The sequence below is a fragment of the Epinephelus lanceolatus genome, chromosome 7 (genome assembly GCF_041903045.1).
Source record: "Epinephelus lanceolatus isolate andai-2023 chromosome 7, ASM4190304v1, whole genome shotgun sequence".
NCBI lineage: Eukaryota > Metazoa > Chordata > Actinopteri > Perciformes > Serranidae > Epinephelus > Epinephelus lanceolatus.
Genome location: NC_135740.1, coordinates 46,955,066 through 46,969,812, shown reverse-complemented (window position 1 = coordinate 46,969,812; position 14,747 = coordinate 46,955,066). Strand labels below are relative to the sequence as shown.

At 42.2% G+C, this 14,747-nt stretch overlaps 1 protein-coding gene across 1 annotated transcript in view; it reads left to right on the top strand.

The window, feature by feature from the left end:
• Window positions 1–4,414: 4,414 nt before the first annotated feature.
• Window positions 4,415–14,747, top strand: part of ccdc69 (coiled-coil domain containing 69) — a 33,287-nt gene continuing 22,954 nt past the window's right edge. The window contains exon 1 of the mRNA XM_033627018.2: window positions 4,415–4,545. Within this exon, the coding sequence (XP_033482909.1) occupies window positions 4,525–4,545 (21 nt within the window). The 5' untranslated portion in view covers window positions 4,415–4,524. The remainder of the gene's footprint in view (window positions 4,546–14,747) is intronic.

Below are 14,747 nucleotides of genomic sequence, written 5' to 3'. Positions count from 1 at the left end.
GTTGTAAATCAAATTATTTCCAGATTGTAAAAGATGGTTTCACAGAGCGTTGATGGAGCTAAACCACGAGGAGGACGATGGCCCCAAAGAGACAAGAGGGACTCGTGACTTTACATCCAGAGCTGTTGTTTCCTCAGGGCCTGACATCTTTTATGAGGTCCTGCAACATAACTGATTATTTACTGTGTGAGAGTAAATGACCCAAACTGGGTGCGTTACCTGGCACAGCACCACACAGGTCTGTAGAGAGACATATGGGGCAGTGATTGGTTGTAGGGAGGATCCTGTCCACCAGGAGGCGCCATTTACACAGCAGGAGAGAAACCACTGCAGACAGTCTGTTACACTGTCTGTATGATCAAGCTGTTGTCCTGCTGCAGTCTTCATGTCTGATGTCTTAATGAGATTTTAACTAACATGATTTTCATTTCATTTGATTCTTATTTTCATTTCCATATTTGAGCGCTGCAGGGCGGAGCCTGAGAGCTGCTCCTGTGACTCGTTCACATGTGACAACAAAGATCCTGAACTCTGAGAAACAGCAACTTGATCACATTGACCTCAGACTGCTTCTGTCTGTGAGCTGCGTCTGTGTTTCACTGACTGGATGAAGTATTACTGCAGTGATCATCACAGAGAGGAAGAGGAGGGGTTAATGTGCCATTAGATCAGCTGTTTCTCTCAGTTTCATCTGTCACCTGATTTAGAGGCCGTTTACACGTACGCTGTGATTTTGATAAACGGAGACATCTTCCTTCGTTTGTGCCCTTCGTTTACACGCAAACGGAGATTTCTCCTACTGAAAACGAGTCTTTCTAAAAACTCGGAAAACTCCGGTTGTGCGTTTGCATGTAAACTGAGATAAAGGGAGATAAACGGAGTTATAGGCAGCCGACATCACAGTATGCGCCGGAACTTGCGCCTGTGTAAAAAGTGCGACCTATGTTGCTATGGTGACAATGGATACATGGAAGGCTTGAGCTTCTCGTTACACTGCCACCTACAGGTTTGGCATGCTCTTGTGTATATATACACGGGTAAGTGTAAACGAAGATCTTTTTGAAAACGGAGACGGTGAAATGTCTGTTTATGAAAATAGCCGGCCATGTGTAAACGGCCTCTTATGTGTATTAGAAACTACAAAGTGACAGAGACACACCCTCTGTTTGTTTCTGTTTGTCTCTCAGCTGCTCCAACTTCCTGTTCCTGCACACCTGATCCAATTAAAAGCTCGATGCTGATTGGCTGATCCAGAGAAACCGATGCCCATGAATGCAGCACCATGTCAGTGTGAGGAGCCTTTAATCGGATCAGGTGTGTAAGTAAAAGATTAACACTCACAGAGCTGCAGGAGACCACAAACACAGCACAGCAGTGATCCTCAGGACAGCTGAGAGTACGTTTACTCAAGTTCACTGGTTCATTAAAGCAGCTGACGTCTGCTGTGTGGACACTGTGTGGACACTGTGTGGAGGCTGTGTGGACACTGTGTGGACACTGTGTGGAGGCTGTGTGGACACTGTGTGGACACTGTGTGGACACTGTGTGGACACTGTGTGGAGGCTGTGCAGCTTTAAACCCACCAGTGTCCTCACAAGCCCATGAACATGACAAAGCTGCTCCACAGTCAGTGGAAAGTCCTCAGAAGTGGAGACATCCTGTAAATGTGTGTGTGTGTGTGTGTGTGTGTGTGTGTGTGTGTGTGTGTGTTTCAGTGTTTTATGAGTTTTAAGTTTTGCTCGTATAGACGTCCATAAAACAGAAGCTGGAAGAGAAAATTCCTGCAGAGCTCCAGCTTCACCCTCAAAACTACAGCCAGAAACTACAGCCACCATTTTGAATTCAGACCTCATGTTCACTTGGTTACACTCTGTGCAGCTTCACGTCTGTTCAGATTAAACTAATAACGTGTTACTTTACCTTGAAAAATGAATCTGACCTCATGTACTTATACATCACACACACACACACACTTGACGGTGACATCAGCTGTTAGAAATGTGATGATGTCAGAGGTTTCATGGGAAGTTTCAAACACACTTGAAAGTTCAGCTGCAGTTTAACATCAACAGACTGATGAGAGTTTACAGCAGCGTTATTTCTGCAGCACATTTAATGCACACACACACACACACGCGCACACACACACCCACACACACACACACACACACACACACACAGGCACCAAGGAGCATCCAGTTATAAAACATAATCAACAGAAAGTACAAGTTAGTAATAAAGAGATAAAATACTAAGCAGATGAAAACAGTGCAGGTGCAGCAGGGCTACAGCACAAGTTTTAGTGTTCCATAAGAGACACATGAAAAGACACATTTTTAACCTGGACTCAAACATGGCTGCATTTGGTGAACATCTAAAGGCCCAGACTCACCAAACTGATGTTGGAGAATTAGCAGCGACGTGTGACGACACGTTTGGACCTTCAGTGCTGCTACTTCTCTGCAGTCTGTTTGGTGTGTCTGGGCCTCGAGGCAAAGATCGTTCTCTACTCAGGTTACAAAATGACTTGACACTGACTTCTAGTTTCACAGGGGACACAAACACCGGCCTCCTGGGTCAAAGTCCTGAGCTTGATGGATCCATCCACATAACAAAAATGGTCTGAGCGGACTTATTCATGACAGAGCGTCGCCATCTTCAATACTCATGATGGATATTTAAGATTCATCAGAAGCCTGAGGGAGCGCTGCACACTGGAAACATCACTCTGCATCAGAGCCCATCCACCTGCACAGATGTTCACACTCTTCATACCCAAGACTTGTGCATCTCATTTACATATTTTCCACCAACATAACTGTCCAGCGCCTGAAGACCAGAGCTGTGAACACGATTCTTCGATGATCATCGTGTGTCATGTCGGACATCACAAATGTGCCGTAACACAGGGTTAATAAATGGAGGCCGACGAAAGTGTCCACCAGGTGTCAAGGTTTCATCCCTGCTGATTTGAGCCAATCAGAGCTGGAGCTGATAAATACCTGTGCAGGTGCCCTGATGTCACTTGAGCTGGCTACACTGAGGGTCACTGTCAGACGACACACAGCTGTGTTTGTCTCCTGTCTGAAATGAGGACACATTGTTTAAAACATTAATATGAACTGTGATCTGATAAATGACCTTTATCACTGTAAATGGAGAGACTGACAGGCATAGCAACAGTAACTAAGGGGGCGTGGCTTAGCAACTTGTCAATTTTCAAGATCTTAAGAATTTTTTTTTTTTGTCACAACATTTATCTGGTCAAATATTTTTCACTCCTCTGTGAGAACATGTTTAAAATATGTTCCTGTTATAATCAAGAAGAGATGACATCACACTCTGGCGACTTGAGGCTGAACGTTAAATTTAAAACCACATCAAGCAGCAGAAACATTTTTAGTCTCTGTTTAGAACAAATCAGGGAAGTTTTCTGCTGAAATAGGTCAAAATATTTATATTTATAACATGCAGGGATTTTTCTGTCACTATTTAAAGTTTTGAGATATTTTCAGGCTGATTGTGAAACTTCGGTAACGGTTAAAATAACAGATGTGTTGCACGCGTCACTTTGTAGGAAACTGCTTCTGATGTTTGGAGTTACAGGCTGATCACTGAATGTGTCATATAAAACCTTTAAATATTTATATGTTGAGTTTGCTTTAATCTGGCTGACTGTTGATTATTCTGTTTTATTTCCATGTTGGTATTGTTTTGTTTCATAGTAATCTATTACTATTATTATTTTTCTAAAATTCCTCAAAGTATTTTATATTTAATACTTTTATTACTTTTGACTTGTAATCATAAAGTTATATTTTCATTTGTAATTTTATTATGTTTCTTGAGTCTTGACGAACTTTTAAGATTCGTTACTGCTTTAATTTTTTGTATTTTCTATTTCATATTTATATTATTTTTGACTCCATGGTCGATTACAGAGACATTTCACGATTTCTATCTTACATTTTTTTTTTTTTAAATCTATAAATATATATTTTTTGTCTTATCCGTTTTCCCTGCTTCCCCGCAGTATAAAGTTTTTATCTTATTTTATCTTTGAATTTTTAAATATAAAATAAAATGGATTGACGATTTCGATCTTAATTAAATTTTTTTTGTCTGAATCCCCTGTTACAGTACCTTCTGTTTAATTCATTAAATTTTATTTCATCTTTTGTATCATTCAGAATAAAATTAGAATAAAATATGATTGATGAGTTTACAAACTGTTCTTAAATATGTTCTGTGTCATTCGTTTCCGTTACCTCTACCTGTAATTAAAACTGTATCACTGAATTAATTGAATTAATAAAATAAAATAAAATAAATATTGGATTGCCGAGTTTACAAAGTGTTCCTGAATGCAGCGGAGATAAGCCCCGCCCCCTGCGCCCGGCGGCCTTTGCGGTGCGTTCACAGACTTCTTGTTTGAAAGTGTTTGAAAGTTGTCAACAGAGAGAAGAAGAAGAAGAGGAGGAAGAGGAGCAGAGACAGAGAGCGGCTTCTAACGGAGGAGGAGGAATGGGCTGCAGCCACAGTAAGGTGAGTCTCACCGGCACAAACAGCGGGTCAGACGCGGCTCGGTCCCCGGTTAGACCCCGGGCAGACCCCGGGCAGACCCCGGGCAGGCGGCAGCAGAGTCCGGTACATGTTGAGTTAGTCTGGGAGGCTGAGGAGCTGCTGCTGCTGCTGCGGCCACAAAACGTGCACCGACACCGAGACTGAGCTCCGGATAATAACGGAGCCAAATATAACCGTCACCTCTCTGTGATTTAATCAGTTTATTGATCACAGTTGACTCCGGATTCATTAAAAACCGATTTGGCGCCAGACAAAGAAAGATGCGGTAAAAACACGGTGAACTTTTTAACATCTGTTTCTAATCTGACATCGTGTTTGTTTTCCCACGGTGCTGTTACCGGAGGGACACTGAGATTTAACGGCTGTAATCAACACCAGGACTCATTTAATGTCACTGTATTACATTTAACACGAAACTGCTCCGAAATTAAGTTTGTTTCATCAGTTTAAATCGATTTATGACGTTTAATCACTTAAATTACACAAAAACAGTCAAATACTAAACAGACTATAGTGAGGTCCTGCTGCACAGAGCAGGGAGAAATACTCACAGCTTTTAATACTTTAGTAAAAGTATAAATACCACAGAGTAGAAATACTCTGTTACAGTAAAGGTCCTGCACTGAAAATGTTCCTTCAGTAAAGTATGAATGTATTATCATTAAAATATATAAAGTCTGTCAGTTTGATCAGTAAAATGAACTAAAGTCATTCTGCAGAATGCAATGTATGATTTTATTTAATAATAATAATTGATGCATTAATGATCAGTTTAATGTTGATCAGCTGCTGAAGGTGGAGCTCATTGTAATGACTTTAGATTCATCTGTGATAAATCATCATTTATTACTGATTTATTTTGTTTTTAATCTTCTGAATCTGTAAAGTAATTAAAGCTGTCAGGTAAATGTAGTGCAGTAAAAAGTACTCTGGGATGTAGTAGAAATACTCGAGTACATGTACTGCAAAATTGTCCCTCCAGTGGGGGAGACCGGGGTCTGATGTCACACTTTGTTTTTTCATTTAAAACCTTAAAATCTGGATCCTGAACAGATTCAGTTTAAATATGTAACTGAAGCCTGACGTGTCGCGGAGCACTGAAGAGACTTTACTCTGCTCAAACTTATTCTGTCAAAGACGTCATGTGACAAACATCTTCATGGTGGTGACTCGCTGTGGGACTGGTTGTCCCTGTGTTATTTTAATAGGGGGAACATAAGTGGAGTCTGTAGCCCTTTTTAGACAGAAGTTGTGCAAATTTGCAGGAAAGCCCAATCAGTGTTTTTTCAGCATTGGCAGTATAAAAACAAAATCAGGGAGTGCAGCAAAATGCCGCCTACCTACCTTTGTTTATACAGAATGTGCCTTTTTCGGGGCAATGGGGGGCGTGAGCAAGTAACAAAACGTGTAGCTCAGCGTGTGACGTAAACAGTGACGTGGGAGGGAAGCCGCGGCTGGTCAGTCCTTCGGTGATTCTCTCGTAAGACAGCCCGTTCTTCACGGTCCCCGTCATCTGACGGTTAATGGCCTCTTCGTTTGCGAGGACAAGGAGGGCGCGCAATTCCTTGTCTCCCCAGTTGCTCATCTAATTCCTGCTATCAGCTGTTTCCTGTTTATCCACCGCCAGTGGCTCGCATGTGCAGCCTCATCAACAGCTCCTCCCACAAGTCATCAACAGCCCCTCCCGTTGCAGAAGGCCGCCTCAGTCTTTTTAAACCAAAAAGGTTCGGCCAATATGTCTACCCTACGAGGCAGAAAATAGAGTGTGCCAGGGCTGACGTCAAAACCCGGAAGTTGAGCATCGCGCTGGTTCCTGGAAGAGAAAGTGAATGTGATTTTTGCATTGTGTTTTGGATTATGTCAGAAAATAAGCTCTGTGACTAACACAAGTTTATGATACTTACAGGTTTTGTTCAGCGAGATAATCTTCACATATGAACACCTTTCATACCACATTTGAAGCTTAAATGCGATCGCCAGAAGTAAAAAGCTAACGTTAAGCTTTAACGGACTACATGACTACTCCACGGTTGCATGACTCTTGACGTCACTGCCACTAAGCTTTCAACTGATTTTGGCCGCTTTATTTTAAAAACATTGTATAATGGGGAAATCGGACTGTTTAAGCTAGGGATGTCCCGATCCGATATTCGGATCAGTATCGGCCGCCGATATTAGCAAAAAACGGGCATCGGCATCGGATCGGAATGCATGGAAAAATGCTGATCCAAGAACTCCAATCCAGTTTTTCACGGAAAAACACAATTAGTGAAATTGGAGCCATGGATGGACTACAAAAACACTACTAAAATAACTGAAAAGGAAAGGCTGCATTGTTTGTTAAATGTCAACAACGTCTTGTGGTGTTAATCTATTTTTTATTTATTAGAGGGCCAAAGCACAAGTGTGTGGAGGCCTGCTGCTATTTTAATTTCATTGTTAGATATTTTAAAGATTTCTTGTGTTGATTTATTTTCTATTTATTAAGGGGCCAAAGCAGCCAAAGCAAACCAGCTATATTTTTTATTTAATGTTAATGTTGAAGTTTAAAGTTTGTTTATTTAACCCTCTTAACAATAAACAGGTCAGTTTCTCATACCAACTGTTGTGGATCATTCTAACTAACCCGATTAAGTAGTTGTTCTTGTTAGAGTAATATTGCTTGATCAAACCTTTTCTAACATGACTGACAACAAAATAAGTGAATATGTATAATACGTGTTTGGATCGGATCGGTATCGGCCAAAACTCAAGGCTGTAATATCGGTATCGGATTGGAAGTGAAAAAAGTGGATCGGGACATCCCTAGTTTAAGCTAAATAAGAAGCTGTAATGGCGGACTGCCAGCACTCTCGCCTGTTCGGGGGTGATAACGTTTAATGTCCCCGACAGGGTTTGTAGTCGTATTGAGCAACTTGTTAGCAACCGCCTTTTTTACGACACGTAAAAACTTCAAAATTCACAAGCAGGGTATTTACTGACGTGTTTTATGTCGTAGAACAAAACCTGAAACTCGCTTAAGCTTTTGTTAACCACTAGAGATGTACCGATGCCACTTTTTCCTTCCCGATACCGATTCCGATCCCTGAACCTTAGGTATCTGCCGATACCGAGTACCGATCCGATACGTGCGCGTAAAATAAAAATGGATGGGATATGAATTGTTGTATGTCTCAACTCCTAAAACTCTATGTAAAATATGAAGAAATAAATACATAATAGTAGAATTAATGCCATAAAACTTTTTTATTATTATTATCCAGTGTTGACACGGATCAAGACAAGTGCAGCCACACAATTTGGTAAAAAAGACATTTGACATGAATGTTTTTAAACACCGCTCCGTTTCCGTTTCATTTGCCTGTAGCGTGCGTATGCGTAACGACGTGAGGCATTACGTGGTATTGGATTGGTCATAGGCTGTACTCGCCGATACCCGATACCGCATTTTAGGCAGTATCGGAGGCATTTCCGATACTGGTATCGGTATCGGTACAACTCTATTAACTGCAGACCTTATTTGAGGCATTTTACCAAAATCCCATTCAAAAAATGTATTGACTTTTAGACGAGAGAACCGGAAGTGCTAAAAGCGCTAACGGAGTTCCGGGTTTACTGGCACACTCTATTGGACACCTCAGATCAACTCGCCAATCCGGCTCTGTGTGTCTAAACGCTCACAGCTTGCCGGCAAAACGGCCCAACATTCACCGAAAATCTGGCAGTGTAAAAGGGGCTAATCTCAAAAATGAAGTTAAAAAATATAATTTAATGTAAACTTCTAATTGAAATGGACCAACCGAACAGTGAGCCTGTAGGTGACCTCTGACCCCAACATTATTTTAACAGTGCCCTCTAGAGAGTGAGATCTAATGAATGTGACATCCGACCCTGTTCGGCCCGACATGACTCTGCTGCTGTGTGCAGCTCTGCAGTGACACTGACATGTACTGACATGGTGTCAGAGTCCTGTAAAGTCCTGTTATGTGTCTGACCTGAAGCAGCTCTGTGAGGACGCTGACACACAGTCAGTGGGTGTGTTTATTATAATATCTGAGATATAAACACTCCGATCCCCCACTCTGGGGGAGAGTTATATGTTCTGCTGTTGGTCTGCAGTGTCCTCGCCGCACAGAGGGACAGACGACGGACAGCTGTTGTCTTCCACCGGTTATTGATAGAAAATGACGAGGCAGCTTCATGTGGGTCACTGCTGCCCAAACTGAGCGACGCCGTGGGGGAGGGGGGGGGGTGTGTGTATTTTTATCAGGTTTGGATTCAGTGTTGAATAATGTGAAGTCCGTCTGTCAAGCCGCTCAGAGCTGCTGACATCACAGGAAATAAAGCCAAAGGTTCAGACTGAACGAATCTGCTGATCAGTCACAAGCCCATCAGTTATTGATCAGTTATTGATCAGTTATGTGAACTGGCCTCTGTGTTGCTCCTGGTCTAAAGTTCTCTAACAAACAGTCTTTGTCTTGTAGAAACATTCATCAGGTTATTTCGGGTGTTTTATGTTTTCTACGTGACGCAGCTCAGGTTCTGTAATCGTCTGTTTTCTCAGTTGCAGATTAACAGAAGAAAATTTTTACACTTTAAGTCTTATTTTCTGCTGAGTCTGTGACTGTGTCTTTATTTTGCACTGGACGTTGCTTTGTGTCAGCTGTCGACGAGAGCTTAGCTGTTTCTGAAGTTTTGGTGTCGACACTGAGTCTGATGACAGAGTGAAACACTGAGCTATGAGCCGACTGTGACAGAGATGTCCCAGAGCTGCCCCCCCCCCGACTGAGACTGTCCCTAGTGGACCAACAGTCCTCATCAGGGTCCATCAGTGGACTGACAGTCCTCATCAGGGTCCATCAGTGGACCAACAGTCCTCATCAGGGTCCATCAGTGGACTAGTCTCCTGCATGTTTCTGATATGAATGTAATGATTAAATGATATATTTTGGTGGTTTGAGTAGGGATGGGTACCGAACTCCGGTATTGAACGAGCCCCGGGGCTACAAGACCACAGTATTGATAAGCTCTGACCTTAACGGTTCTGCTATCGGTACTTGAGCAGTCGCGTTTTTGTTTTTTTTACAAGATAAACGTTATCTTGCACATTTATCTCATCAACACCGTCAATTATCCGTCATTGTATCATAATTTTCGCTATTCTCCCTGAAGACGAGAGATCTGTGTCGCTCACCCTGGCTGCCTGCTGTGTGTGAGTGGAGAGCAGGGGGCGGGGCTGTTGTTCCAGTGACACGAACACACATACACGCACACAAGACAGCGCACACACCACCTTAAGCTCGTAGCCTACCTTTAGATAGATAACGATGGCGGAGAGAGCCAAACGGTCAAAAGTGTGGCTTTACATTACAAGAGGTGATGCAGACACAGTGCGTTGTCAAGTGTGACAAATGTTTTGCGTGTAAGGACGGCAACGCAAGTAATTTGTCAAAACACCTTGTGAAAGTGCATCATATGCAGACGTACAGGGTTTGACTGCCCTAGCACAGCTAGTTCATTTACATCCAGTCCAGGTTTGTAACATTATGCTAGCAGCCAACACGAAACGAGCCGTTCACATTACTCTTTGTGGCAGGGAACGGCCCACAAACCTCACCGCACTTTAGGGACTGTTCTTTACTTATGAAGGGACTGTTCTTTACTTGTCAGGGGAGGAGGGTGGCTGGTTGATTCTTATTTCATTTTTTTATTTTATTTTGATCCCCCCTATGTTAATCACTCATTGATGCTGTTTTTGAAGTATGAATAAGTCAATAAGTAATTTATTCCACTGAAATATCATTGATGTATTATAGAAAAGTGATTTATCTTTTCATAAATGACAAAAGGCACATCTGCCTCATTTTTGCTGTGGTATCCTGATACTACTCAGAACCATGATACTTTCACTGGTATCATACCGTGGGTCCCAATTTTGGTACCGTGACAACACTATTATTTTATGTATTTTACATTTCAAGTTGTAAAAAGTAAAATGTTTTGTTAAAAAACTATTTTGTTGCATAATGAGAATTGAGAAAATAAAGCAATTTATGATTAATTTGTTTTTTTCTTCCTCAAAAAGTATCGATAAAAGTACCATTAAAATACCGGATCGATAAGCAGTATTGATAAGAGTAGTAGTACCGTTAAAATCTTAACGATACCCATCCCTAGGTTTGAGTTGAAGGTGTGAGAAAGAATAGTATCAGTAACATTGTTAACACTGTGCTACATTACAGAGAAATACAAACCGTACTAATGAACCTTCATTAATATAGGCCTATATTTTATCTCCAAGTGCACGTCACACACTGAGCGAGCCGCCTGTTAATGACGCTGTGGGCTAATGGGCATGTAGCTACTTCCATGTTTCACATGATACGTCATGTTTGTAGTCGACCAATGAAGATGAGTTTACATATCACCTTGGGTTCGTCCTTCACCTTCTCAAAATGATCCCACACTTTGGATTTCCTGCCCGACATGTTATTAACTAGCCTGTGGAATAACTGCAGGTACCAGCCCTGGAAATTAACCTGACTCCTGAGCGTGGACACTTCCTGTGTCTGTCCTTTCAAAGTAAAGTCACACATGCTCCAGTCATATAGGTTTGGATTTATTTTGACAAGGTGCAGCTCCTGATAGAGTTTCATGTTTGTTTTATTTATTTATTTGCTTGTTGTTTTTTGTTCTGTGACTAAGCGACCAATGAAATCTTGCCGACTAATGACCTTTGTGGTCGACTAACTTTTGGCTGAGTGTTATGGGGCAGCCGTAGTTTTTAATAAAGACATTCAAGGCTTCTCCAGCTGTGATTGTGCCTCTAAACCTGGTATTTATAGCCAAGCATGATCTTTTCCAAATCATAATCTGTCCTAAACCTAACCACATTAACCACAGCAGTGTTGAATTGTTAAGTTTTAATGTATCTGCTACTTAATAGGCGGCACGGTGCTGCAGTGGTTAGCACTGTCGCCTCACAGTAACAGGGTTCCTGGCTCAAACCCCAGGTGGAGGAACCCTTCTGTGTGGAGTTTGCATGTTCTCTGTGTGGTGGCGTGGCTTAGGGTTAGAGTTAGGGCCAGGCTGTGATAGTCTGGTGACCTGTCCTGGGTGAACCCATCTCTTGTCCAATGTCAGCTGGGATAGGCTCCACCCCCGCGACCCCCAAGAGGAGAAGCAGTTACGGAACAATAAATGAATGCAGCGTATCTGTAGTTTGCAGAAACGTACAATGAAAACATTTATTTTGGCGGCTGGGTTGATCAAACTGTTGGTGTGCACATCCACATACTGAATAGCTGAATGAAGCTTATTGAAAGGCATTCTGGGAAATGTAGGAAACCTCTGCAGGAAGCAGGTTGAGACAACGTTCCTACAGAAGCATCAGTCGTCAGCTTCCTGCTGGGACAAACATGTAGTTCAGATGTTTGAGAACCAGTGAGTCTGATCAGAGACCAGTTAGAGAAGCTGTTGCATAAGATGAACTCCAGTAAACCTTTTGATGATCTCAGAATAGACCAGATTTAGAGGCTCAGAGTCTGAGCTGCTGCTGCTGCTGCTGCTGCTGCTGCAGGAGATCAGTGACATCACCACACACTGCCGACGCCTTTCACTGGAATTCATTCACAACTACAGGAAGTCAACAGTTCACCTGCTGCAGGGTTTATAAGGGACACAGAGAAGGAACTGCGAGGCTGCGTGTGATGGAGTTAAACTGCTCTCCATGTCCTCTGTCCACCGTGCTGCAGGAAGGAGGTCACGTGTTTGAGTTTCTTTAATACAGCTCATTAACAAAAGAATAATCCAGCTGGTACCTCGCTGTGTCCTGTGATATACAGGGCGGCCACAGGTGCTTAGAAAGTATTAAAATGTCTTAAATTCAGATTGAATGGGTCTTCAGTGTTTTTAGTCACATCACCGATATAGTTTGTTGTGTTGGTAAGAAACAGTTTTAACAGGAGGGAACAACGAGGTACACCTGTCTGTGTGCAGTGTCTTATTTTTGCTCAGTCACACACTTAGATCACACAATAAATCTACGTCGATAAACTCAGAACTTACAAGACACACAGTGTGTGGAGGCTTTATTGTCTTCACAATTTATTGTTTCTTATCTGTGAAATTAAAGTAAATCAAAGCTTTGTTTCCACTGAGGGAAATGGTTTCAGCTTACAGAGACAGACAGGAGGTCTGCGTCACTGTGACGTGGAGTTACATTTCTGAGGAGGTGCACGTCAGGCTACAGCGTTGGCTGTTTGTCGACGCAGAGCCTATGCTGTAGTTACGTCATCGATTCAATACAGAAGTTTAAATCCTGCATTAGCGTCCATCAAGCCTCCAATGCTGGGAAGCGGCGAGATCCCTGACCTTTAAAAGATGCAGCATTTTAAAGGCTCATTTCTGCTCCCTTCACCAACAAAAACAAACATGTTCATTTCAAACGTTGTCTCCATCACTGCCCACGACACAGATGCATCCATTAGATGGCACTAGAGGACGGATTCAAAAGTTCCTGACAACAAGAAACAAAAATGACGGTGGAGGAGGTCTTCGTTATGCTCCTGTTGTAAACCTTGGAGCATAAATGAGCCCTTATGCAGGATTTATACTTCTGTGTCGAATCGACACCATATCTACGGCGTAGGCTGTGACAACGTAAAGCCTACGCTGTACCCCACGCTGTAGCCTGACGTACACCTCCCCAGAAATGTAAAGGTGGTGGTGACAGTCTGTTTCTGTGAGCTGAAACCATTTCCCTCAGTGGAAACAAAGTGTGAACTTTTTTATGGTGAGTTTTTGGTCTGGCTACATTCCTGTTCCCTACAGAACCAGCTCCTGTTGGTAACCAGCACCTTAAAGACCATTTGGAACATCTTTTATTGCATTGATCATTTCATTGATCAGTTTCATTGATCAGTTTCAGAGGTGTTTAAACTGTAACTTCAACAGATACCAGTTCTTACACGTTTTACCTTCCATAATGTCATAACATTGTATTGATGCAGTTTATCTTTATACAGAGACACAGAAACATTGAACTCCAATTTGATGTTATTTTATTATGACTAATGATGGTATAGTCTAATGTGACTGACACTGATGGGTGAACATGAGCACGAGGAGAAAACTATGGGAGCTACTGATGCCCAGCCATTATATGTGGTTTTCTCCTCGTGCTCAGGTTCGCCCGTCAGCAAGTGAGCGAAAAACAAAAAAAAAGTCCAAAAAAGTTAATAACTTACAAATTATGGTGAAAAGGTTGTTTCTTGCAACCCTAGAATTAAGATAAAAATATTCACAAACAACAAAACACTTCTGGTTGCTGATACGTAGTGTTTAACTTTTGATTTAACACTAAAAATTCAAACCCTCGACTCAGAGCAGCATGTGTCACTGACACCAGACTCAGAGCGCAGCGGACCGGTGGAAAATGTCACCATCAGCATATTATCTTACATCAATAAAATCTATTTTATCATTATTTTGAGTCACATTGTCGAAACAATTTAGTCGTCTGTGTTCAAGCAGGATAATAGGTCTCCATTCATTGCACGTCGGGCTTTATATTTCCTTGTTGGAGATGGTGTTGCGTTCAAGGTCCCCCCAAAAAACGGGAGGGAAAAAAAAAAAGACAGAATATTAAAAAAAAAAAAAAATCACAATCAAATCCTGTGCCATCAAACGAAGCTTTGAAGCTTCAAATTTTTTGGGTCAGCCCCAGTAGCCTTTGTTTCCACTGAGGGAAATGGTTTCAGCTCACAGAAACAGACTGTTAGCACCACCTTTACATTTCTGGGGAGGTGCACGTCAGGCTACAGCGTGGGCTACAGCATCAGATCAGTGCAGGAGTATAAATCCCACTTAAGCCTCATTTCCTCGCCGTTCACTTCATTGTTTCTGTCTCCACAGTGAAAGTTGTGGATGGTCCCAACAGAAGCGTTCCTTAGCGTCCCCATGTTTGGTCCCCCCTCTGTTGGGGTACCTAGCACACAGATCTGGTACTAAAAGGTGGAGCTGTGAACACTGCAGCATTATCAGAATGTGATGGACTTTGTATCTGCACGACGACACAGATCTGCAGCAGCAGGTTCAGATTCAATGAAACACTGCAGAGATAAAATCAAACTGTCTTTGTAAACATCTGTGGGAGCATCATT